Below are 26,567 nucleotides of genomic sequence, written 5' to 3'. Positions count from 1 at the left end.
CTAATTGAAGTAATTCATTGTGCTATGACAGATTTATATGTAGATATATGTGGGATGTATACAAGAATAGATTATATTGAAACATTCCAATGGTGAAAACGACAATTGTAGGCTAAAGTAATTATAACTTAATCACGGCTCCAAACTATTATGATGAAGATCGATTTAAGAGTTAGTTAATCTATGAATTCTATCATTACAATTAACAAAAAGAACATAGGTTGTGCAATAATCGAGCCGAACATAACTAAAAATCAAACTAAATTGAGTTTAAGAAAAGTTTGGTCATCAATTTTTTTTAGTCATGTTTGGAAAAATTTAAAAATAAAAATAATAAAAAAACTGAACAAATAATTAAAATTTATTTATATATATACATACATATATATTATATTATTCGCAAATTTCATACGGAAACTAATCTCTAACTGGGTAAGTTCTTTGATGGAGACGAAATTCTAATCCTAAATTTAAAAGGCTGAACAGATGAGTACAGTTTGAACTCGCGACCTCATTTAAGCCGGAAAAATGCTTTACCAACTCACATGTACCTTGAAGATAATAATTTTCATATTTACTATGTACATTTAGTAATATTTTTTTATATTTGTCCAAATATAAATTTTTAAGTTATTTATTTAATGAATATGAATGAATTATTGTTTTTTAAAGATTATAATTAGACAATATATATTAATTTATCATTTTTTTAATTAATAAACATTCATAATCTTGAAGTTGTCTTTTATTCGTTAATTATAGCTAATAAAAAGCTAACAAATTACATTCAATAGAAAAACATTTTATATTTAGATATATAATTTTCTTAGATTAATGCTTAAATTGATATAAAATTAAAAAAAAAAGCACCAATGAATTTTTTTAACTTAACTAACAAAATAACTTTGTTTGGTTTGATTTCCGTTTGAATTTTATTTCAATTCTATTTGATTTGGTTATTAACAAATTTCGATTTGATCGGTTTTAATCGATTGAGCATATTACATTTCCTTGCTAACTAATTATCAATTGAGACGATATTTTGATACCTATTTTCTTTCTCATTATTATTGCAATGGAAAAAATCTCGTACTCTCAAGTTGAATTATTTCATGAAAGGCTCCAATTTAAAATTGGGAGAATGTGATATGAATTTAAAAATAAAATTCATGAGATATAATTATGAAGGGCAACAACAAAAGCCAAAAGAATCACACAATTCATAATGATGAAGAAACAAAATATGGGCATTGCAAGCTTTTCTACGCCCACTTATATGTTTATGTCCTTCCTTCATCTCTTATGTCCAAATGAAAAAAAAAAAAAAAAGAATCCAATACCCAAATATTCAAAAACTCAACAACTTGCCCCTTTAGTTCATCAATAATGTCAATCTCATCATCTTGTCTTCAAAAGTTTGAGATCACAATCTTCATATTAAAATGTATTTAAATTAACTTTTCAATTTTATTACGTTTTAATTTTAATTAATTATTACTCCTTCCGTCCCGAATTAATTAAGCGGGCTTGAACCTTTGCCTGCAAGATTGACAAGTGATCTCCATGCACGTAGAATCCATCTGCCTCGTCGCCTTTTCTTTCATTCTCTCCGCCTTTGCAACTTCTTCTCTCGCTCTCTGCCACATCTGCCGTGCCCTAGCGAACTCCGACTGCGCCATCTCCATCTCTCTTCTCGTTAGCTCTCTCACTCTCTCTGCATACGCTTTTTCAATCGCCGCCAATCGAATTTGCTCCGCCGCTTGCCATTTCAATGCCTCAACGCAGCCGGTGTCCGATTTAGATTGTGGTTGGATTGGACTGAGGCTTATTGATAATTGCAAGTCTAGCGATGGTCCGCCGAATTGGTGGTGGTGGTGGTGATCAGTCACTGTCGCTGATGATCTATACCTCACGGAGGAATCCGGTGGGCGGGACGATGTCATGCGTGAATAAGAATAAGATGATGAGGGTTTTTGAGAAGGGAGGAGCTGTAACTCTTTTTGATTATCTTCTTCCATTGGTCACTAAAAGAGATGGAATAGATTTAAGCATGAGGAAGAACTGTTGTAAGGTGCAATAACTGGTGCTTCCTATATATACATAGATCATACTTGCTCAATTTACCATTTTAGCCAATTGTACTGTAACCATGCAACTTGATTTTACGATTACACCCTTCTTTCTTTCTTTTTTCGTTAATTAATAAAAATTGAATTTAAAATTTCATATTTTAAATAAATTTTAAATATAGGTAATATTTAAATGCAAATCTTTTCGTTTATAATGATATTTACGGTAAATCTTTTTAATTTATATGACAATTTTTAAATTTATTGTGATAATATCTAAATTCCAGCTTGAATATAATAACAAGCTACGTGTATAAAGACACGCATGAGTCTAACTGAATATTAAGGATGCAGCAATGGAATCGCTTCCCTCTCAACTTTTCAAAATTATTTCAATTAATATAGAAAAATTAAACTACTATATTTTGATTTGGACACCAACTTTTAAAAATTGCCTCCTCATATATGATGTATATAACAATTCGACCTTATAAATATAGAATTTGTAGGTCCATCATTATAGCTATGAATTTATGTGTCTTGATACGAAGGAGAATTACTAAACTATAATTAGGATACAATTAAAGATTGTATTAATTGTTGATTAATGATGGATACCGAATCCTACTGTAAGTATAATGGAGCCGAGTTGCAGGAGATCCACTCTCAGGCGACACCGGACTCCCCCTGAAGACGGAAAGATATGAAGGAGATACCGAATCTCTAAGATTCGGTAATACACTAATAAAGACCGAATCCCACATGATCCGCCAAGAGCGCGTCAGGTCCGGGATTCGGATAAACGACTAAATATGGAAACCTTGTCCTATTTGGACACAAACACTACATATGGAAGGATAAGCTCTACTTTAGGAAGATAAGACTATTTAGGAAGACGTTCCTAAATAGGACTCTTATCAGATTAAGGTAGATCTCGACAAATCAGGAGAATCCTTAAGATACGGCCGAATCCCTACAAAGTAGGATTCACCTACCTAATACAACTCTACTAGGTATATTCGACTACTATAAAAGGAGCACGAGGTATGCCTAGAATCACAATTACATTCATATACTCAAAACGCTGCTCAAAGCTCTAAACTGACTTTAGCATCGGAGAGTTAATCGGACAACCACCGTCCGATTAGCTTCTACCCTGTTTTGCAGGTTCGCTCACCGGTTCAGAAGGCAGACTCCATCAATTGGCGCCGTCTGTGGGAAAAGCTTAACTAAACTTCAAAAGAAGGAGCTTTTCTGAACTCAAAAACAAATCTCATTGAAGAAGATGACTTCTGAAAGAGTAAACCTGAAGGACAAGCAACCAATGGACCCAAAAAGCACTCCGGAGATAATCAACGTGACGGAAGACGGGCTTCTCAACTCCGGGGAAAAAAGCAACACCGGAGGGCTCTCTTTCTCAACACCCCAGTACCAAACTAATCCAATAAGAGGAAGCATCCCAATTGCTTTCAACCTAAGCACTGAAGAACAAGCACCGAATGCAGCGGCACAAGATCCACACAGCGAAATGCTGAAAAAGATACTAGAATCTGTACAGGCAAATCTTGACAGATTGGCCAATGAGGCCAAAAGAACAAACGACAGGCACGAAGAAACTATGAAAATGCTAAGGGAAAACTTCAGCCCTACAGCTCCCAGAAGAAGAGAAAGAACAGAAAAAGCAAACCCAGGCCGACGAGAGACAAGGGCAGAAAACAACAAAAGCAAAGAACCTCGGACCAGAGGAAACGAAGAAAGGAACGAAGCAAGAAACCAGCGAGAAAAGGAAACCAGCGACGAGGAAAGTCCTGACAGAGAAAAATCTAACGAGGAATCACCGGAGGCACCCAGAAATGAGCACAACCAGGAGGACGCCCGAAGCGGTCTGAATACGAAAAGAGACGAACGAAGGGAGAAGGAAAAAGAAGACGCCCCACCAAGGAGTAAGCGACAAGAAAGAGATGCAGGGAAAGAACAAAATAAGAAAAAACACCAAGAAGGAGAGGGCGAATCGTCAGAGACACCCCAAAAAAGCAAAGCCACATATGTGGTGGAAGAAGATTTAGAAGAGAAGATCGCCAAAGCGCTCAAGAAACTAAAATCTGAAGAATTAGACATAGAGGACCTCAGGTTGAAAGGATCACCCCTCTCGCCCGAGATCATGGAGGAAACCATCCCGTACAGCATGAAGCTGCCGACCTTGCCAATTTTCAATGGGGAAGGAGACCCCCGAGACCATACCTCTAGGTTCACAGCGACCATGGGGCTACTCAGCGTATCAGACGCCATCCTCTGCAGGGTTTTCCCTACCACGCTCACGGGCACAGCCCAGAGATGGTATAACAAATTAAAACCAGGCTCGATCAAAAGCTTCGCTTCGCTTTCAACAGAATTCCTCAACAGATATCTCACAAACATCCCAGCTAAAACCACTACCAGTATCCTAAGAGCCTGTATCCAAGAAGAAGGAGAAACCCTGCGAAGCTACATCGAACGATTCAACAAGCAAGCTATGAAGATAGACAACCTGAACGTCGACATGGCGACAGAAGCATTGCGAGACGGGACGCGATTCGGAAAGCTGGTGGACAAGCTGCTAGTCAATAAACCCACAACTTTCTCGAACTTAATGGGCATAGCTCAGAAATACTTCGAGTTAGACGAAGGGCGAAGGGCGATTCGCGGAAAGGAAGCAAAAGGAAAAGAATCAAAAGAGAGATCCAGAGAAAAAACCAAGTCCAAACCTGATGACAGGAGAGGAAGACCCGAAGAAAGCAGACGATTCGCCCCCCAGACAAGATATGAATCGAGATACGATCCCAGAGATGATGAGAATAACTTCACTCCATTAAACACCAGCCGAACTAATGTCCTCATGTGGATCAAAGAAAACATCAAAAACGTGGTATGGCCACCCAAAATGAAAGCAGAAGCAAGAGACACCAGAAAGTACTGCAAATTTCACGACGATTACGGACACGAAACGGATAGCTGCAGAGACTTAAAGGTCGAGATCGAAAGAATGATCGACACAGGCGAACTGAGGAAATTTGTGGCCCGAAAAGAGAAGAGCAATGACAAGGGAGAAAAAAGAAACAGAGAAGACAAGCCAAAAGAAAAGGAAGACGAGCGCCCATCCAAAATCCTGGGAACCATACACATGATTAATGGTGGAGGGCATAGTAGCTCCACGATCAGGAGGAAGCAGAGGAAGGAAGTAATGAACATACGAGAAACTCACATGCCGCCAGTGATCTTCGATGTAGAAGACTATGAACACGTCAAAGCACCTCACAACGATGCTTTGGTAGTGACTACTATCATTGAAAATTGGAACATGGAGCGGATCCTTATCGACGAAGGAAGTGCAGTAAACCTCATGACGAATGCAGCATACAAAATGTTGGGAGGAACAGCGTCAAGGTTACGCCGAGTCCCAATTCCGCTATCAGGACTCGGTGGACCATCCATCACCCCGCTGGGAGCAGTCACCTTGGAAGTAATAATCGGCCCAGAAAGAGGAATGAACAAGAAAATCATGTCACTATTTAACATAGTGGACATGGAATTGACATATAATGCCATCCTAGGAAGACCTTTCCTCCATGACTCGGCAGCGGTAACCAGCATCAGAGCACTGGCAATGAAGGTACCGACTGAAAAGGGAGTAGTGACGCTGAGAGGAGACCAAGGAATAGCCAAGAAGTGCTATGATGAGTCAGTGGTGGATCTCCAAGAAAACAAGACCGAAAAGAAGGAAGAATAGGAATGAAAAACGACCCATCATCGGTAACGACTCTCCGTCTTACCAGATGGCGTCAAATCTATCTTTAATGCTTTGTATGCCATCTTTTTATCAATAAAAATTCAATTTCGCTACCATCTGATTAGCCAGACGAACCAATAAAGAAATAAAAATCAAGAACAGCCACGAATGATTAAATCAAAGACGAAAGAAGAAAAAATAAATTAAAGATCAAACTCAAGAAAAGCTAAAAGCCAAGAAAATGAGTTCAAATTAACTCAAAGCAAAATCGCCGAACCAGGCAAATCGCCACGAAAGGCTAAGAGCCAAGAAAATGAGTTTAAATTAACTCAAAGCAAAATAGCCGAACCAGGCAGATCGCCACGAAAGGCTAAAAATGAGTTTAGATTAACTCAGAAAAGGCGAATCGCCAAAAAAGAGTTTAGATTAACTCGAAACAAAAACAAAAATAAAAAGAGTTTAGATTAACTCTACAAAAAACAACGCCAAGAACAGGGTTTAGAATAACCCTCGAGGCAAGACAAGTACATAAAGATAAGGCAAAAGCACATTTCGAAGAAAAACGAAGAAAATATATTCATAAATTGCGAATTACAAAAAGCAAAATTAATACATCAGCAAATACAATCAAAAGAAAACTACTAAACACGGTCTTTAGAAATCTTGACGAGGAGATCACGGGCGATGGCCTGGGGATCCAACCCGTTGACCCCAGAAAGATCAATATTGGGATTCTGCTCCAGAAGCTTCTTCCCAATCGCAAGGCGATACTCGCTTATCAGGGCAGAGTAAAAAGCCTTCGTATCTAGCAGACGGATGTGAAGACCTTCAACCTCCGATCTAAGACTATCCCTCTCCCCACCAACAAGGGAATTGATCCGAATGAGCTCCTCGATCTCTTGAGTCAAGTCATCGGTCTTTTTCTCAATCACTTTCACTTGGCGATCATTAATCGCATCCTGCGCCTTGAGCTGCGCCAGAAGGGAATCATGCTCTTCCAAAGAGGCCTTCAATTTCGCCCTTTCAGACTCGGAAGTCGCCAAAAGAGCAGACAGACGCTCGACCTCCTCCTCGGCACACTGTCGGCGGTCGTTCAATACCAGAACAGATTGAAGGGCCTACACACCAGAAATAAACAAATAAGAAAGCAACTGAATACAAAAAACATATTATACTCAAGAAAGAAAGCACTTACAGAGAAACCATGAAAACAAGCCAGATCGGAAAGCTCCTGACCCGGCCTACCACAGAACCACGTGACATCATCAGGAATCGCCAAAGTCCGGATATATTCCGCTAGCACTCTCGGATTCAGCAAACTGGCAGGATCCTGACCTTCGACCCATTGAACCAAGTCTGGAGCAGAAGAAGAGCTTCCAGGAAAACTCTCCCTCGTAGGAGAATCATCGACAACTCGACGTCTTTTTCTAGACGGAGAATCCGGGTCTCGACCTAGAAAAATCTCCCCCGAATCAGCAACAACAAGCCCCTCTAAGGCCACACCCCCAACTCCCCCCGAAACGATAGATGATGCTAGAGGGGGAAGTAGTGACGGAATCGCCTCGTCGCCGACTGGAACAGCCAAGTCATCACCATCATCATCATTTATAACAATAACCTCAGGCAACGCTACCTCGGCGGAAGCTAGGGGGATATCAACAGGAGCTCCATCCACGACAATGTCGCCAGGAATAACGTTGGCGACAGGAACGTCAGGACCACCCATCGGAACGTCCAAATCTACTTGAAATCCGGAAAGGAAATCGTCAGAAGAAGAAGACATCCTACAAAAGAAACATTAAAAAGAACTTAAGCAAATTAATATACCTTGAACAAAAGAGTAGCAAAGATCCGCCAAGCCTCGAGGAGGATCCTCCAAAGGAAACCATCGACTCCGAAGATGACTATTAACCAAGACATCTAAAATGGGACGAGACACAATACTACAAGAAGATATGTCAAAAGCAAGTTTTGACTCGGATAAACTTAAAGAAGAAGAACAGCTCCGAACTGGATGAGAAGAAAAACCATCCGAAAAATGAAGAAAAGCAAATTTATGATAGACAATAAAGAAACGCCTTCGCCAGCGGCTGGTTAGGCAAGGAAGATAAATACGAGATCGCCCTTCTCTACCAAGGGCGAAAACGAAGCAGCCATCACACTTCCTAAAATCTACAAAATGATATAACACTTTGAGAGAAGGGGCACAGCCCCGGAGCCTACATGCCTCCGAAAAGGCGAGCACTACTCTAATCGTACCAGGGTAAAGTTGCCCTAGAGCAACCTTTAAATCCCTACACACTTCTACTAAAAATGGATCCAAAGGAAACCTAAGACCAGCAGCAAATTGCTCTTCAAAAAGAACCGCCCTACAAGAAGATCCGGGAGAATCAGACGCAGCCATATCGGCACCGGGTAATATTACCCTATAATCAAAAGGAAAACTATACTTAAAATAGATATCTAAGACTTCATCCCTACGAAGCTTCGATCGGGTAAAAGCCATAGCAGCGCAAGCATCTTCTACTCGACTAAGAGGCATCCTAGAACAGGGAATCACAAACATAAACACAAAATAAGGATCAAACAAAAAATATATTGAAGAACACGTTGAAGAACACATCAAAGAACAACAAGTACAGAAGAAATTTCCAGAATATAAAACGTGGAGAATATACAAAGAAGAAAGCCATATTAACATCCAAACGACGAAAGAAAACATACCTGAAAAATCTGGAGAAAACAAGTCACGAAGAATCAAATAATCAAACGAAGAACGAAAAGGAAATAGCTACAAGAAATGAGAGTAAATTCGAAAAGCAAAGTAAGAGGGAAAAGAAGAAATGCGAAGAGATTAAATACAAAACGCTTTTGAATCATTAACCGTTTAAATCATTAAAAGCCGACACGTGGCAACACAGAATCTTACTGAAGAGGAAACGTCACCCACAAACATATGAAACGGCTCGCCCGGAATACAAAGCGACTCGCCCGCATAAAAGAACTCAGCTCCAAAAGAGCTAAAATCCACTAAGGCATAAATGCCAAACTACTTCAGCTCACTTGCGGGGGGGCTAATGATGGATACCGAATCCTACTGTAAGTATAATGGAGCCGAGTTGCAGGAGATCCACTCTCAGGCGACACCGGACTCCCCCTGAAGACGGAAAGATATGAAGGAGATACCGAATCTCTAAGATTCGGTAATACACTAATAAAGACCGAATCCCACATGATCCGCCAAGAGCGCGTCAGGTCCGGGATTCGGATAAACGACTAAATATGGAAACCTTGTCCTATTTGGACACAAACACTACATATGGAAGGATAAGCTCTACTTTAGGAAGATAAGACTATTTAGGAAGACGTTCCTAAATAGGACTCTTATCAGATTAAGGTAGATCTCGACAAATCAGGAGAATCCTTAAGATACGGCCGAATCCCTACAAAGTAGGATTCACCTACCTAATACAACTCTACTAGGTATATTCGACTACTATAAAAGGAGCACGAGGTATGCCTAGAATCACAATTACATTCATATACTCAAAACGCTGCTCAAAGCTCTAAACTGACTTTAGCATCGGAGAGTTAATCGGACAACCACCGTCCGATTAGCTTCTACCCTGTTTTGCAGGTTCGCTCACCGGTTCAGAAGGCAGACTCCATCAATTAATATAAAAAGGAGAGGGGCTGTTTTGGGTAGAAAGGTAGAATTCCGTTATAGAAACAAAAAGTGGGGTACTATAAACAAACGGATGGCGTTATTGAGCTATGAGTAGGTTTTCCCTTTTGGAGTTTGTTTTCCTTAGTTTTGTTGTGGCAGTACTGAACTCTCTCTTTTTTCTGATTTTATTAATATTTAATAATTGACTCCATAAATCTCCTTTTCTCTTTTTATAATTAGAGAAGATGAGGATATGGAGATCAGTGTGGGTGTCTAATTATTAGACTTGCACGTGCGTCAAGTCTTGTTTTAACAAAAGTTCGACTCAATCCCAATTTAAAATCTATACAATATTTATAGAAAGCATTTCGTATAATATCATTATACGGTATCCAAAAGTATTTTTTTTTTATTGTTCAGACAATTATCATGGAGATTGCATGATATAACTCCTCTAAACTTTATGCTCTATAATAATTCATAATTTGAACTTATAAAATAAAATGTATTTGAGCTAATTATAAAAAATCAATGAGCTATAAACGCCGGGCAGCAAACTGCTAGGTCGTGAGTCCATTTCTTCCTACAAGCGTCCTTCCTTCTTATTTATTAAAAAAAATTATAAAATAAAATGTGATGACATAATTATTTTACATAGTCCTATCAAAGAATTAATTCATCAAAGGTTTATAATGTTGTGTGAGATTACAACAATATTATTATCTTAGCATACATTTCCAGAAAAATGTTTATTGAACTTGAAACGCTAATAAATAATCAAAATTGTTATATCATATCTTTAAATTCAAATTGCGATTTATCAAAAAAAATTCAAATTGCTAATAATTATATTGGTTCTATTACCGGTTGAACCTTAAACCAATAATCACCGGTTGAACCTTAAATCAATAATCATACCGGTTCTGTTATTGGTTACGGTTTAAAATACCAGTTAAAAACGAGCTTAAAGTTTCCTTTGAAAGAAAAGGAACAAGCTCGAATTTTAGAAAATTTTATCTTTGTGCAAATAAAACATACTTGAATTTAAATGAAAAACATTGGGTTCTTTGGACATGGATATAAGCTTTATGGTAGGGCTAAGGTTGTCGGGGCCTCAATTGAAAAAAGCTCTCAACTTTATAACTCAGCAGCCCACGCTCCGGCCAGTCTTGGCACGTGGGATGGCCACAAGGCTGTAACTGAACATCATCCTGGCTACTGACTCTTTCTTTTGAACCGTTCATCGTATGAGCTACGGAGTTTATGCCGAGAGATACAAAACTTTTATGCTTCAGAATCTCATTGGGTTGTTTACTAGGTCCGGCAATTTCCTATACGACTCGTTGACACGACACGATACGAAATTAAGCGGATTCAGGTTGAGCTTATATGAATTTGGATCATAAACAAGTCAACCTGTTTATAACATGATTAAATAGTGGGTTAGACAGGTTAAACCTGCCTAACCTGTTTAAAATACATTAAGACACGTTTAAATTTATTTATTCATTATGAAATTATTTAAGTTATTATATGAGACCAGGTTTATTCATATAATGCATAATTATTGTTTGTCGTATTGAAATTTATGGTTATTTTGGAGTTTTATTGTTTAATTATACTTATTTAATTAAAAAATATGTTAAATAGGTTAAATGGGTCATTAATAAACGTATTAAACAGGTTAAACATGTAATTTGTTATGACTTGTTTTAATAAACGGGTTAAACAGTTCAACACGTGTTAACCCGTTTAATAAACGGGTCAGATTCGGGTTTGACATTTTGACACGATTAGTTAAATGGGTCGGTGTCAGGTTGCGAGAAATTATCTATATTTAAATGCGTACACGACATGTTTATAACACGATGACACGAATTGCTAGCCTTAGTGTTTACTTTCAACTAAATATATATTTAATGCATTAATTTATCATTGAAGATCTTCATAAATCTTAAATTTTTTAAAATAGATAAGTGTACATATTAGTTATTTTCTTATTATATATATTTTAATCATTCCATAATATTTATTCTTTTATTAAATATTTTTAGTCTATAATATTTATTATTTTATAATATCAAAATGATTTTTAAAAAAAATTATCTTTAATTAATTTGTTAAAATAATATAATGATACAAATATAAATCCAGTCGTAAATGTTGATAAATTTATAATGTAGGTTAACTTAGTAAAAGTATTTATAAATTCATACATATGTAGCTTTTTTTTAATGACATGGCAAAGACTAAAGCGACAAGTAATATAGACTGAAGGAAGTAATAATTGAACGATTTCACACACACGGAAATTATATTGTATGTTATTTGCAAAGAGAATAAATTCTTATTTAAGTTACTCTAAAATTTATTTTAATTGTAATTATTTTTTTAAATAATTTATTATAAATATGAATCATTTAAAAAAAATAGTATATATAAAAGAATTAATAAATAAATTACACATTATTATATTTATCTATAACAAATTTTTAAATTTATTTGAATCAAACACATTATAAGTAAAACTATCTCTTTATATTATCTTGTTTATATATAAATTTATTATATAATCCAAAAATGTTCAACAACATAAAAGGTCAGAAAAAATATTATGCATACGTTTAAATTAACTTTAAATAATTAAGATTACAATGATTTGTGAATATTAATAGAATTTTACCTAAAAAGGCTAATTTACTTGAGAAATAAATCATCTACAAATAAGTTCAAGAAAACAAACATCGATTTTTTATTATAATAATCATTATTCATTTGAAAGATGATTGATTCTCTTAATTCAGATTTATGAAGCATGGACATAGTTGAAAGAAGAAAATTATAATGATTTAGTACTATTAGAAAAAAAGTATATGGGGAAGGGGTGTTGCAGATGAAGATTCTTTCGACTTTATGCATGTGCAAACTTTGATTGTCTTGACTCTAAACATCTTCTGATTCGGACAAAATTCCATTCGCAAAACTTAAATTGTTTCTTTTTCCTTCCTATCAAAGCTTTTCTGTTATCAGATTGCTATTCTTTCTAGTATGCCAAGTCAAAAATATGGAAATTAAAAGTTAAAAAGATACCACATTTTGGATATAAGAAAGAAATATGTAATTCAATCAATAAACTAAGCTGTAAAAGATTATTCCAATATATAATGTATATTTACGTAAAATAAGACAAACATAAAGAAATAAATATATGAAAATTTATGTGACTCGATCAATATGATTTACGTTTATTAACAGAGAAAAATTATTTTATTAACAAAAGTGATAGCTATAACAGAATAATACTATCAAACTTTTTTTATATAATTAAAATGGAGGAGCGTTTGCGGGAGGATTTGAACCCACAATCTAACAGTTTGCTGTACAACGTTTATACCATTTGACTATAGTACACTGCTAATATCAAACATTTAAATTAAACGTTAATAATACAATTTAAATACAATCACATATTGATTTAAATTTCTAAATTTGATAAACAATTTTAAACACAGTCCTATTAAAATAAAAATATCACAATCATGAGCCACAAAATCCAACAATCTCCCCCTTAGCAAATATACATGGAGTCCTGAAATCTTTTCACCAAATAGGCTATAAAATGCATTAAAGCAAAAGCTTCATCTTAATTTGAAATTTTCCAAGTGGAAGCAAAAAACTTTCTATCATCCATGCCACTTAGAACTTCGGCCATGTTTGGTTCATAGAATAGGTGCGGAATAGAATAGCTATTCCGTATAAAATGACAATTTTTTGCTTTGGTTTATGGAATAAGTATTCCATAGAATTGCTATTCCATGATTTTATGGAATAAGTACTCCTCTCAAAAAATAAAAAATGACTATTCCATTCCTTATGAAATAGCTATTGAATTCCAAGTTATTCCATTCCATGAACCAAACATGGCCGAATTCGGCCATGTTTGGTTCATGAAATTAATTGTGGAATAGAATAGCTATTCCGTATAAAATGACAATTCTTTATTTTGGTCCATGGAATAAGTATTTCATAAAATTGCTATTCCATAATTTTGTGGAATAAGTACTTCTCTCAAAAACTAAAGAATGCCTATTCCATTCCTTTTGGAATAGCTATTCAATTTCAAGTTATTCCATTTCATGAACCCAACATAGCCTTCATACAATACAAATATTTATTAATTCCATACTATTCTTGAACTTTTTAGTATGCAATGATTTGATAACATATTCGCGGGGTTAATTCTTGTAATCTTTGTATGAAATTTCACGTCTTTTATACATTTTAAATAAAGTTCAACTTTCACATTAATATATTTTTATCTATCGTGATAAATGAAATAGTTAACCAATCTCAAATCATTTTGACTACCAGAATACATGATATGTTTCTAAACTTTAAAATCAAAGTATCAGTAAGAGCTTGCAACTATATACAGCCTCTTATATGATTGACATGTATTTCGTTTCAGTTGTAGACAAAACAACTATAAGTTATAATATTATTTCTCAATCAATAAATACATTTTTATAGGGTGAAAATATAGCATGTTGAAACCTTGTTAAAATAAGATATTTTCCGTGATTGAAATAAGATACATCAGTATTTTTTTTTGTCGAAAGATATGGATTTCATCAGTAAGGTTCCATCAATTATTTATGCTAAATTATAAGGATACATTTGAGGTAGATCCCATATTGATTTATACTCACAAATACAATAAATAACTTTAGGTACAATTCTATTAAATAGGGATATCACAGCCGGATCTAAATTAAATTTTAATATGATGTAAGATAAATTAATATTGGAAAAAGCTACATAGCATATACCTATCATTTCAAGGCCAAACATACATTAAAAAATTATTCCATTAATCATTACTTAATTGTTTCTAAAAATAAAAGAACACATGATTCTTAAAATAATTCATGTGGAAAGCAGCAATTTAACCCACATCCTTTCATACCAGAATCCTAACCTGGGGCCTTACGCCGAGTTCGATCATCTCCACCGGCATTTTTTGTTCTCACGATAAGTCTTGATAAACAATAATTAATTTTGATTTGTCAAAATGACACTATAAATAAATAAAATGAAAAGGGTCATCTAAAAAGTATTTAAAGGGGTTTTTGGTGTTTTTTTTATCATAATTTAAAAAAATAAGACATAAATCTAAATTTAGATAATATTTTTTTAATAAATGGTTATCACGATCTTTAAATTTGTGGGTCATATCAATTACTCCCTAACACGTAGTTATTTTAATCAATTACAAATAATATTTTATATATTAAGTCAATTAATTGTCAAATTGTACAAAATAAATGCATTCCTAATTTAAAATTATTAACATAAACATAAAAATATTATTTTTAATTAATTAAAATAGCTCAATTTGAGATAATCTACTTTCACATATAAATTTAGGGACCCTAATTATCCCCTGTTCATGTTTCTTTTATGCAGTAAATAAAATCCTTAATATCCAATATTAATGGAGGTGAGTTCGGGACAATGATTTGGTATGATGGAGTCCAACTAAGCCTCATTGGCAAATTTTGCACTTTTATGCCATGCCTGACCTAAAAACCAAAAGCTTCCTTCAAAAGTGTCCTAACAATTTCTTTTCTTTTGTTCACAATAAAGAAACTTGTCCATGCATGATATTGTTATCTAAGTACCTAATATTTTTTCCCTCACGTTACATATATAAAAAAATAAAATCTATTTTTTATTTATACAAATACAGTCTCATTAGAAAATTACAATAATTTTAGTTCAATAATTTGACATTTCATTTTAATTATATAAAATAATCATACAATAGAGACATAAATTATTGAGATTTTTGAGACAGATGTGCTATTAGAGCCTAGATGTAAAATTAATTTAGTAAAATATTACTATGATAAAATAATATTGATGAGATGGTAGATAAACTTATGACTCCTTTTCATTAGTTGTTTTAAAAGTATAGACAAGAAAAGTAACTGTAGTATTCGGACTGCAAATAACAAAGGCCTAATTATATAAAAAAATATCACGTTGAATTTTTTTTCGTTTATACTCTGACCTTATAAAAAAATCATTTGTATTCAATTTTGGGTTTTTAGTTTTCGTCCATATCCAACACAAGGATGAAATCATTAAAAACAATTAAATTTAGGGTTATATCATACTTTTTTCTATTTTAAAACATACAATCAAATCTTTTCAACTTAAAAAATATAAAATATATCATAATAATTAATTATTTTTTTATTTTATAAAAAATTAAATAAATTAAAAAAAATCTTCCCAGAACTAATCGAGGAGCCGCCGCTGCTCCATCTCCGTGGAGAAGGAGCGGTGGTGAGAAGGGGCAGCGGCTCCGGAAAAAATTAATAAAAATTATTAAATTTATTATTAATTTTTTTTGAAGATGGTATTTTTGTATTATTAATAATATTAATATCTAATTGGTAATTATATGTTAAAAATGAAAGATTATTTTAAACTTTTTTTCAAATAAAAAGAGTACAATTTAATACTTTTGAGCAAGGATGAAAACTAAAAATCCGAAATTGGGTACAAATGGCTTTTTTTACTAAATTAGGGTATAAAAAAAAAATTTAAAGTGAGCTTTTTTTAAGTAATTAAGCCAATAACACACCATAAAGTATGATAATTTTGTTATTGACATGGAGAGTGAGCTAACTTAAAAACTATAAAGAATTTTTGGACAAACATCTACCGTACATGGGAAATAGCAGTATTATTAATTTTGAGGAACCAACTCATAGAATAAATACATCAAAAAATAGAAAAAAATTATAAAAATAAGTATTTTCAAAAAATTTATAAAAATACGAAATATATTACTTTCTATATACTGTATTAGAAATGTATTAATAATAAATAAAATATGTATAAAAAATATATTTTTTATATTAAAAAATTACATAAATTATGTAATTTTTTTTTAATTATCAGATAAAATTGATTTTTTGACTAATTCCTTATTTTTGTTAATTAGGACAGTTCTGTATTCGTCTCTAAAAAAATTCCTTAAAAGAGGCCTGGGCTTGCCAAGGCCCAAATCTATTAACCCACGACTCTCCTGAGGTTCGGACTTCAAGTTCAAATCCAGTGTGTGTGTCCATTTCTTAATCTTCCTGTTTACCTTCCCGCTTTTTTTTTAATTAACCAGTAAAGTAAACTCTCTATTTCCGTAGCGGCGAATTTTGTCGCGAAAGGGTAAGATTTGACCACACTGAACTTCCCGGTAAACTTACTCAGTCGCCGAGCTGTATGAATTCTCGAGAGTTTGTTCTCGTCTCTACAGCAACGATCTTCGGTGCATTAGCATCTGCACTCGCGGCTCGCTTCTTTTTCTCCAACCAGAAAAAGCATAATCATCCGTCCTTAAACGGCGTCATTTCTAAGAAATGTTCTGCTCGGTGTCCGTTCGATCCTTCCAAAAGGAATGAGTGAGTTATATATATCTCAACTATTTGTCTAAGTTTTTATTATTTCTTATTAATTAGGGATTTTTATTTTGATTTTGTTTGATTTTGAGCTCAGGTATTTGTCATGGGACGATTATTTTATGGCAATTGCATTTTTGTCAGCTGAAAGATCCAAAGATCCAAACAGGCAGGTCATGATTCTTTTTTTTTATGTATTTTAAACTAATAATTATTGTTTTTAATTCTGATTCAGTTGTAATTGCAAAAATAAAATTCAAAAATCGGTACTATAAATATGTATTTGCAACTGTTAGAAATAAAAATAGACAATAAAATTCATACATTTGATTTTTAGAATCTGAATTAGCATATGTGTTGTTTACTAGTGGATTAGCCTTGCAGGTTGGTGCATGCTTGGTCAGTCAAAATGGAGTTATTCTTGGTAATGTCATTCTGCTCATTTAAATAGTACGTTTAATGATTAATCGTCTAATTGCCTCATTATGGAATCTTTGTCATCTGCCGCTAATTGACAACGAATAATGATGTATTCATAACTCTTGCTTCATTTCACTGTTTAGGCATTGGCTATAATGGATTTCCGAGAGGTTGCTCAGATGACAAACTTCCTTGGGCAAAGGTTTGCATTTTGATAAAATTTATCTTGTTACAATGGAAGTACTTCTGCTCAATTTCGTCTTCTGTCTTGCAGAAATCTAAGACTGGGGATCCCTTGGAGACAAAGTATCCGTACGTCTCATGCTTTTTGTGATATTTATTGTCAATTCACAAACCTATTGCCTGATTCTTCATTACTCATATGTGTCTGTTCATTCGTACTTGATGCTCTATGTCCGACATTTTTTTTAGTGCTTTGCTTGCTTAAGAAGAATGTACTTGCCTCTGATTGTGCTTTGTTGAAGCTTTCATTGAGCCACTCCTGTCTTATTTATGATGTCTTGTGAGTAACTGAGCATCTTTGGATTGCCACTTATTAATCTAGCCATCTGTTGTAGTTATGTTTGCCATGCTGAAGTTAATGCTATTCTGAACACAAATCATGCCTCTGCTGCTGGTCAGGTAAGTAATAGTTTCCATTCATTTCTTCTTATTTGTGTTTGGCTCATTGGCGTCCTCTGTCTGTCTATCTTTATGGAGATTTTGAGAATTCAGTATGTGTGAATCAGCGTGATAAATGTTGTAACCTGATAAACTAAGAAAGTGTTTATTTTCCTTAATTTCTACAGAAACTCTATGTGACTATGTTTCCCTGCAATGAGTGTGCCAAGATAATTATTCAGGTTTGAAGTTCGATAATTATGCAGGTTATTTCTATATTTGGAGTTAAATTTGGAGTCATGATAAACATCTTACTGTGGAAGCTTTATTTTTATGAGTGCTTCATCAAGTTGTAAAGCAATGATTCGTCTCCTGTTCACTATTTGTAAAAATATTATATCAAGAGTTCCAAATTATTTTGCTTTAGCGGTAGCAAAAAGCTGATTAATTAATTTCATTCTGAATATGTCGTTTTAGACATAATGCCTTGCAACAACAAGTATTTGCTATAGTTTCATCTATTATTTGATGCAAATATAATTCTTTTTTGGGTTAATGTCAAAAAAAATCACAAACTTTACACATTTTTTTATTTTAATCACGAGGTTTAAATTTTCTCATTTTCATGCATGCATGAACTACCACTTTTTCTCAAATTCATGCACGGTGTTGAGGTTGCACTCATTCATTGGTGTAAAATGACATCCACCTTAGCGAATTACACCAATGAAGCCGTGACACCTCAGCACCATGCATGAATTTGAAAAAAGTGGTAGTTCGTGCATGAAAATGAGAAAACGTGTAAAGTTCGTGATTTTTTATGACATTAACCCATCTTTTTTTCGTTAGAAATTTATTTTTCGATTCAATTACAAGTATTAATTATCAGTTCAAAAAGAAATTGTAACTGTAGATTTCATCATTAGCATGTTGGCTTAAGTAGATGTATTATTCTTTATTAGGAGATCAAATGGCACATTAGGATGCAACCTGGTCAACTGCCGAGGCTTATTTTTCTAGAAATTTTACATTGTCTTTGAGATCTAGCAAGTACTACCTCTATGACACATCTAACTCTCCAATGACATTTCTTTGGTCATCTAAAAGCATTTGTTGAGTTCTTGAAATGTTAGGACCTTAATTGATTGCTTCTTTGGAATTTTGGTTCATCGTTATAATCGGTTTCTCGCATTATTCTTGCAGTCAGGAGTATCAGAAGTTATATATTTTGTGGAGAAGAAAAGTGACTCCGACATAGCATGCATTGCTTCACAGAAGCTACTATCAATGGCTGGAATTAAGGTAAGCATTAATATTTCCTGGAACAGTTATAGTGAAACTCTGATATTGATTTTTCTGCACAAGCCTTGTTAAAGCTTAATATGGCCAATAGTGAAGCATCATATGCACACCAATCTGATCATATATGCTCAAACACTTGCAAACCTTTCCCACTTAGAAGCAACATTGTTGAACTCTTTAAACTATTATCATTTTTTTCCGCATATATACTTATGTGGTTGCAGGTCAGAAGACATCAGCCTCAAATGGATCAAATTTTGATCAAGTTCGAAGATCCTAGATGATGACTTTTGGTTTCATCTTGTACGTATAGTCTGAAGATTGCTCATCTTTTATCATCTGTTCCATGAAAGCGGGAAGTGGTCTATCTGCCTGGCTATTATTATTAACTTCAATAAAGTCGAAAATTATGAGGGCTGTTTGTTTCCTAAAAAATGATCTTGGGGCTGTGACAATGTAGACACTCCAGCATATAGCACAATGCATATCATCTGAAAAGGGACATTTATATTCGAAGAATCGAAAGAGCTGTTGGTAAAATATTGAATTCCCCCTCTCGTGGGATTAAAAAGGTTGTTTAAAAGTTTATGTCATGTTCATGACATGGTAATTGCTCGTGCCAGTGTCCGAACTGATAGTAAAAGTGGGAATGGTCTATGCATAGTGATTCCAGGTCCATCGTATGTTAGAGAGAGATATAAAATTGATAGAAACTATTATCTTGGCTGCGGTTAGGTATGGGGCAATCGGTTCAAAATTAAAATTGAACGTGGCATTTTTCTTTTAATTTATTAATGTAAACACAAAATTGTATCAATAGGTTCAAGATGCAAATTAGAATATTAATTTTGTGAAATCCTAAAAATGAAAAAAGCATGTAGATGGAAGAGTAGTTTTACCATTAGTTTTATACTTCAAAAACTTTTTTAGTTAATTTATGGGGTATCATAATCACAAAACTGTAACAGAGCTTTGGCCTGTTCATCCAGAGCTTGTATATTATCGAAATGTGGAGCCATTTTTAACTCCACCAAACATTATTTGTATCTTCAGTGAACCTAAATCAATAATTAAGGGATTCAAGTTGCTTCTTGAGGTCTTCGAGGTCATCAAATGTAGTAGTCGTTGCCTCAGCAACTGGGAACTTTTGAAACTCGTCTGCAGTTGGAAGCTCATGCATAAGACCTTCTGGAAGAGCATCTGCTGATAGACAAGAGAGAAATTAGAAAGCAACAAACTACCAATAGACAAAGCACGCTAGACATGAAAACCTTCTTTGGTTCGTAAATTATAGACTTTTGGAGAAATTAATTACTCGGGTAGTTATTTACAAAGTGATAATAATTTTGCTCGTTTCTTTTTCAATTTCCCGGAAAGTTAAGATAATAAAATCCTCATTAAATAATCAAAATAACTAAATTTAAGGATATTATGGTATTTTACTATCTATTTAACTAGGAAAGTACAACTTACCTAGGTTTTGTTTGGAAAATTTTTAGTCAAAAAGACTTCCTGGGAAGTAAGATGTATAAAATGAACCAAACAATTTTTTTTACTACTACTACTTAACCAACTTACCTAAGGCTGAAAACTCTGAACTTGTCTGAGTTTTGCAAACAATATAACTTTTTTTATAAGAGTGTCCTAATTTTCTAGAAGTGTCATGCTTAGGAAGTAAAACCTGTGATGTGACTATAACTACCAGCACATCCATGATTACAAAAATTGAACTAATAAATGAAATTTTAAAGTCACCTGAAGTTGTGGCATCTAACATTCCTGGCTCGTTATCATCATCAACACTGGAAGAATGCAAATAAAAAGTTTTCATAAATTCGATGCCAAAGCTCCGGAAATAGAAATTCCCCCACACAGAAAAAAGAAAACTAGAATGTTGAAGTTACGCACAAAAGTCTGCTTTTATTAGCATATGGCATTACCTTATATTCCATTCATTGTCAGCATGAAGTGGGGCTTCTGAAGCTAATGGTGCTTCTGCCTCCATCTTGGCTTTAGCTGCAGCGTCCCTAGCTGGCTTCGCAAAGATATATTCTTTCTGTATGATAATAATCATAAAATTAAATGTCAAGACTGGAAGTCTGGAACTACTTCAAATTAAAGAACGTAAACATTTGCTACCTGACGCTCCAAACAGGCTGCATTTGAGCATTGAGGATTTGGCCTCATTTCCATGGTTGGAAAATAATCTTTAAGAGAATTGTATCCCTGTCACTCCACAAAACGAGAACATTCAAAACTATATAGCTCAAGGAACTCGTGATGACTGATTTTAACTCCAAAAATTGGGTAATTTTCATCTAGAGTCTTATTTTTTTGCCTTTTTTCCCGTTAAGTCCTTTTACTTCATTTCGTAACCAGAAAATTCTTGACGTTTCAATAGATATAACAGTAACATTTCAATAGATGCAACAGAATTTTAATTAACACCAAAATCAGGGCTTATTTCACTCATGATCCCCATATATTCTTCTCTCTTCAGTCACTTTCCTTGAGTTCCAGACCGTGTGACACAAAACCCCTTAAAATCCAATTTTTCATACCTCTGTTACCGACAGCGGCGACAGGCAACTTCTGATGCGGCACCCAAATATGGGGACCGTGGGTGAAAATAAGCCACGATCTAAAGCATTTTTTGACAGAAAATGTGGAGAAGTGATGACAATGACTTATTTGTTACATTCATTGAGATGTCGGGGATTTTTTAGTTACAAAATGAAATAAAAGAGCCTTAGTATGAAATAAGTTAATGACTGGGTGAAAATTACAGCCCTCTCGGACTGAGAATCTTGCTGGAAGAAAGCAAGCTTAGGAATGAATCTAATGGAAATTGAGGTCTCTGTCCGCTTGGATGATTTGCTTTCCTCCCCCCAAAAAAATACATATAATTTCCATAAAAACTATCAAATTCATCAACAAAAATGCAAGAAAGCAATGATAGACGTATAAGGCTACAGAAGAGTAACAGAGATGTTTGCATAGAACTTACCAAGTATGGGGATACATTTCCAAATTGTAACAAAAACTTTAGTGTATTTTGTACTAAGAGCCCTGCGACAACTCCCTGCAATGCATATCATATCGTTGGGTAGTTAGAATAATGAAAGCGAACACCCAGTGTGTAAAAATTAAGTTTATATTTTAGAAAAACTCTAATATCACACTGCCAGCCAATGTAAAGATTTCTTTTAGCTACTCATTTATAGTCAAGGACATTAAAAAGAACCAAGCAACTCTAGAAGCAAGCATGTTACCATTGTTGTAGGCAAAGATGCTGCACAAACCCCCTCACGCTTCAGTGTTCGCTCATCCACACCAGATGCGACAATCTAAAAAATCATAACCATTGATTTTACAGGACCATAACAATACAATGAGAAAGGAGGCCAATTATGTACAAAAACAATTCACAACATGCAATAACCGTTTCATAATTTTCTAGTTTTGTGGTTGCAGATTCTAAAGCTTCTTCAATGTTTCCAAAATTTCAAAAAACTAAATGAACATACAAGAGGAGGGGCACATGCAAAACAGGCAGTTTCTCCAGGAACCAGCAATTGTATATGACCCGAAACAGCATCTTCAGATACACCTGCCGATAAGTGTAATTTTAAATAAATTAACAGATGCCAAAAAAAGCAAGCACCTTCACTCATAATTAAAAAAACACAAGAATATAGGTCTTACCAGACTCCATCCAAGTTTGATTTAACTCGTTACAGGCCTGCATATACACCATAAAACATTCGAGATACACAAATTTAACTTTTCTTAGACAATTACATCAATTTAAAGATTATAATTTGTAAATGTCATCCAATAGAAATTTAAATTCAATAAACACTAGAATTCAAGCCTTAATAAGAGTATTAAATCATAAAAAAGTCGATCACTACAGTATCATCTTCACCTGGTTAACAGCCATCCTTGCTTCATAATTATCCACGCAGCTTAAAACAAGATCTACTCCGCTACCTTCTTTATCTGGGCGAAACGATTTATTTTTCAAGCCAGAAACAAAGGTTTCAAATCCTTGCACTGTTGTGATGTTCATAGTATAGCTCTGAATATGAAAAGACCCATCAATATGAAGACATTTGACATATAATGAGGCAATTAATTTTTATTTTTAATTCCAGATAAGTTAACAATGCAAAAAAATAACTTAATCAATTATGAGGCTGAAATAATAATTAGCAGAAATTTTATAAAAATAGAATTACAACATACAGAGACTAATGAATATTTTGGTATACCAATTTAAGTAGCATTAGGGGCTTAGAGCAACTTATGTACGGACAAAGTGTTGCAAGCCAACATCAGGAATAATTTCTGAAATAATTTCTGAAAGGTTTGAGGTAGCACGAAATGAATTACCTCAAGCACAACATCAGGATTAATGTCTGAAAGGGTCTGAACAGCAGCATCAGTCTTTGTCATACCAGCCTATTAGCAGAAAAGTTTGTCAATCAGTTAGGAACTCACCGGCTTTACATATCAGTAAATCAAGCGAAGCTGAAAATCTGTTGGCTAAAATATCATTCTATCAAATCTAAATGGCGGGAAAGAAAATGAGTTTCTTAGTACTATTGTAAGCCAAGTTATTAGAGCCATATGTCACCAACAAAACAAAAAACAGGAAAATAAAAGAAATACCTGATCTGGTCGAAAGAAAAGCCTATTCATGTTGGCCAACTCTACTTTGTCATAATCATATAATAAAAGGCGACCTATGCCACATCTGGTTAGCATCTCAGCTGCAACACTGCCAACACCGCCAATTCCCTAAAACAGTATATATACAACAATGCCGGCATAATTAGGATAATTGATTATGAATTGTAACTTATATTTGGATTAATGAGACAAACATTCAGACTCAAGTTATTAATTGAAATCAGGGATATGAAATCAATACACTACAAACAGTTTTTCAGAACACTGACTCTTGTTAATGAACAAGGCCAGTATTTTACTTTTCCGCCAATCAAAATATGTGTTATATAAGAATCGCATGCCTCTCATTTGCAACCAAACACTTCTCGAAAATCGTTAAATTAAATCAATGTGGAAAGACATGCAAGAATCACATATCCATCTTCATTCCTCATAATTAACCTTACATTCACAATGAATTAATACCTATATTAGCAAAGGAGTCAAAGTACATACAACAATAGCAACAGAATACTCTCTAATCCTCTCATAATCCTTCACAATGCCCATCCTTTGAAGCGCCATAAGCCTACTGTATGGATTACTGTCCACCACCTCTGCACTCATATCCTATAACCGATCAAGTCAGATATGAGCATTGAATTTACAGTCAAAAACTCCAATCAAATTCACAATTCAAATAAAACAAAACAAAACAAAACAAAAACCTTGAGTTTTGAACGCCGAGCAGGAGCAGCATTCGCGATCTTCGTGAGATGTTGAACACGCGATTGCAGCTGAATAAAGAAAAAAAAACATAAAATTCAGCTATTGAAAATGAAACCTAATCTAACTCGCTCTAATTTCAATAAATGCAGCATGATCTTAATCAAACTTCAGATTTCGCAATTGAAAATTCACCGGTTAGAATTAACAGTACTAAAACACATAAGAATTGTTTACCTTGTGAATTGATGGCTGATTAGAATCATCGTCGGGCAACGAGGATATGAATGATTGAAGATCAGTGAGCAGCTCTTTCAATTCAGTCTCCATTGCTGCTCTTCTCAACTGACACTGCGATCTTGTCTTGTCTGATTTGCCTAATTATTCGTTACTGCATCAGAGGTTCCTTTCTAGTTTTCCTAAGTGCATCGTGGGCTTTCTAGCCCAATATGAAGAGGTATCCATCGACCCATAATCAACATAAAAGTGGACTTTGGGCTTTTCTTATTCAATTAGATTTGTTCTGTTTATTTGATTTAAATAAATAATTAAAAATGCTATTAACTTTAAATTTTAATTATTAAATTTTGTAATAAAATATTATTATTTATAGTATTTAATAAATTAAAAATAAATTAATCCTTTATAAACATATATCGTGAATAGATAATTTAAGATTGTTCGCAAGAATTTCTATTTTTGATAAAATAAAAATATAAAATTACGCTCTTTGTTTTTGAAAAAAAAAATATGCCCTTTTCTCACTCTTTTTTTTTTACAAAATAACACTTTTAATAATTTTCTGTAGATTATTGATAGGTTTTTTTACTTTCCATTTTTTCTTTACTTCGTCCTTAAGCTTTTTTTTTTTATTTAGTTTATGTACTTTAAACAAAAGTTTTATTAACTATTTTTGTTTCTTTAATTAGTCCCTATATTAATAAAAATAATTTTATTTAGTCATTCACACTTCGCACTTTTATTAATAGTAGAAATTCATAAAATTATTTTTGAAAATATAAGGATAAAAAAACATATAGGGACGAAGTAAATGAAAAATGGAAAATATAATGACCTTAGAAAGATTTTGTCTAAATTTTTAAAAAGAACGTACACAGTGTAATTTCTTCATACTTTTTTTTATTCCTTCCATGTTTTCTCCTCCGGTTTAAATTTCGAAGTGGGAAATAGTGATATCCGGTCTTAGACCAAAATTTCACCGTTTTTTCACCTATATGTTTATATTTTGTGTTTTTCTTATGTTTTCAGAATATATTTTCCCGTTACAGAGTGGAGTTTTGAATGTATTGTGTTTTATTTTTTCGGATTCTATTAAGATTTTAGAGTTTTGGGCGATCACCTATACCGATTCTTGATTAATCTTATCATTTGGTTATGTTTTTGGTACGTTCAAGTTTGTTTAGTTTCGGATTCCATTAATTTTATCATTTTTACAATCCATACCTGCATATTATAAATTCTTGAAAAATTAGGAGATTTATATACCTCCTGCACATTTATATAATTTTAACTTTTAAAATTTGTGGCCAATATGTGGTTAGGGTATTTGTGTATATAGCATATGCATCTTGTTCTATATCAGGTTATCAGATTTTATGCTAAAACTTATGCTAATAACTGCTTTGGTTTCGAATTAATATAAATTTTTATGTTTGATCTCAAAAAAGAAATTGTCAAATGAAGCCACTCCTGAGACTAGATAAGAATGAACGATTAGTATTATAATAGATTCCTTCACCTAGAGGCAAAGAAATCAGTTAACATTTTAGGTGAAATTAAAGATCAAGTTTTGACCAAAAGATAGAGAATGAAGTCCTAAAGCTAAGAGACAAGTT

General features: G+C 33.8%; 4 protein-coding genes across 5 annotated transcripts; 1 reads left to right on the top strand and 3 right to left on the bottom strand.

The window, feature by feature from the left end:
• Positions 1-1,149: 1,149 nt before the first annotated feature.
• LOC126671320 (zinc finger protein SHOOT GRAVITROPISM 5) lies at positions 1,150-2,076 on the bottom strand. The gene has a single exon (XM_050365085.2). The coding sequence runs from the start codon at positions 2,016-2,018 to the stop codon at positions 1,518-1,520; it is 501 nt and encodes a 166-aa protein (XP_050221042.1). The 5' UTR covers positions 2,019-2,076; the 3' UTR covers positions 1,150-1,517.
• Positions 2,077-6,385: 4,309 nt separating this feature from the next.
• On the bottom strand, positions 6,386-7,561 carry LOC126672931 (uncharacterized). The gene is made up of 3 exons (XM_056105097.1): positions 7,429-7,561; positions 7,031-7,326; positions 6,386-6,953 (listed from the first exon to the last, which is right to left on the bottom strand). The coding sequence occupies exons 1-3, from the start codon at positions 7,559-7,561 to the stop codon at positions 6,477-6,479; spliced, it is 906 nt and encodes a 301-aa protein (XP_055961072.1). The 3' UTR covers positions 6,386-6,476.
• A 9,097-nt stretch (positions 7,562-16,658) lies between these two features.
• Positions 16,659-19,921, top strand: LOC126673903 (uncharacterized). The gene is made up of 9 exons (XM_050368221.1): positions 16,659-16,971; positions 17,066-17,141; positions 17,353-17,392; positions 17,532-17,590; positions 17,663-17,700; positions 17,967-18,030; positions 18,198-18,251; positions 19,213-19,311; positions 19,536-19,921. The coding sequence occupies exons 1-9, from the start codon at positions 16,793-16,795 to the stop codon at positions 19,593-19,595; spliced, it is 669 nt and encodes a 222-aa protein (XP_050224178.1). The 5' UTR covers positions 16,659-16,792; the 3' UTR covers positions 19,596-19,921.
• A 268-nt stretch (positions 19,922-20,189) lies between these two features.
• On the bottom strand, positions 20,190-25,104 carry LOC126673902 (ubiquitin-like modifier-activating enzyme 5). Of its 2 annotated transcripts, none has more exons than XM_050368218.2 (14): positions 24,949-25,104; positions 24,714-24,782; positions 24,502-24,615; positions 23,986-24,114; positions 23,707-23,775; positions 23,240-23,392; positions 23,017-23,053; positions 22,839-22,921; positions 22,584-22,658; positions 22,319-22,393; positions 21,451-21,537; positions 21,252-21,367; positions 21,067-21,113; positions 20,190-20,514 (listed from the first exon to the last, which is right to left on the bottom strand). In XM_050368218.2, exons 1-14 carry the CDS (start codon positions 25,039-25,041, stop codon positions 20,375-20,377), a joined length of 1,287 nt encoding a protein of 428 aa, XP_050224175.1. In that variant the 5' UTR covers positions 25,042-25,104; the 3' UTR covers positions 20,190-20,374. The 2 variants fall into 2 exon arrangements, with proteins under 2 accessions (XP_050224175.1, XP_050224176.1); XM_050368219.2 differs by having other exon boundaries at positions 20,190-20,511; positions 24,949-25,103.
• Between the last annotated feature and the right edge of the window lie 1,463 nt (positions 25,105-26,567).

This window comes from Mercurialis annua, linkage group LG3 (genome assembly GCF_937616625.2).
Source record: "Mercurialis annua linkage group LG3, ddMerAnnu1.2, whole genome shotgun sequence".
Lineage (NCBI taxonomy): Eukaryota > Viridiplantae > Streptophyta > Magnoliopsida > Malpighiales > Euphorbiaceae > Mercurialis > Mercurialis annua.
The sequence above is the reverse complement of the archived record's forward strand: the minus strand, read 5'-3'. Positions and strand labels throughout refer to the sequence as shown.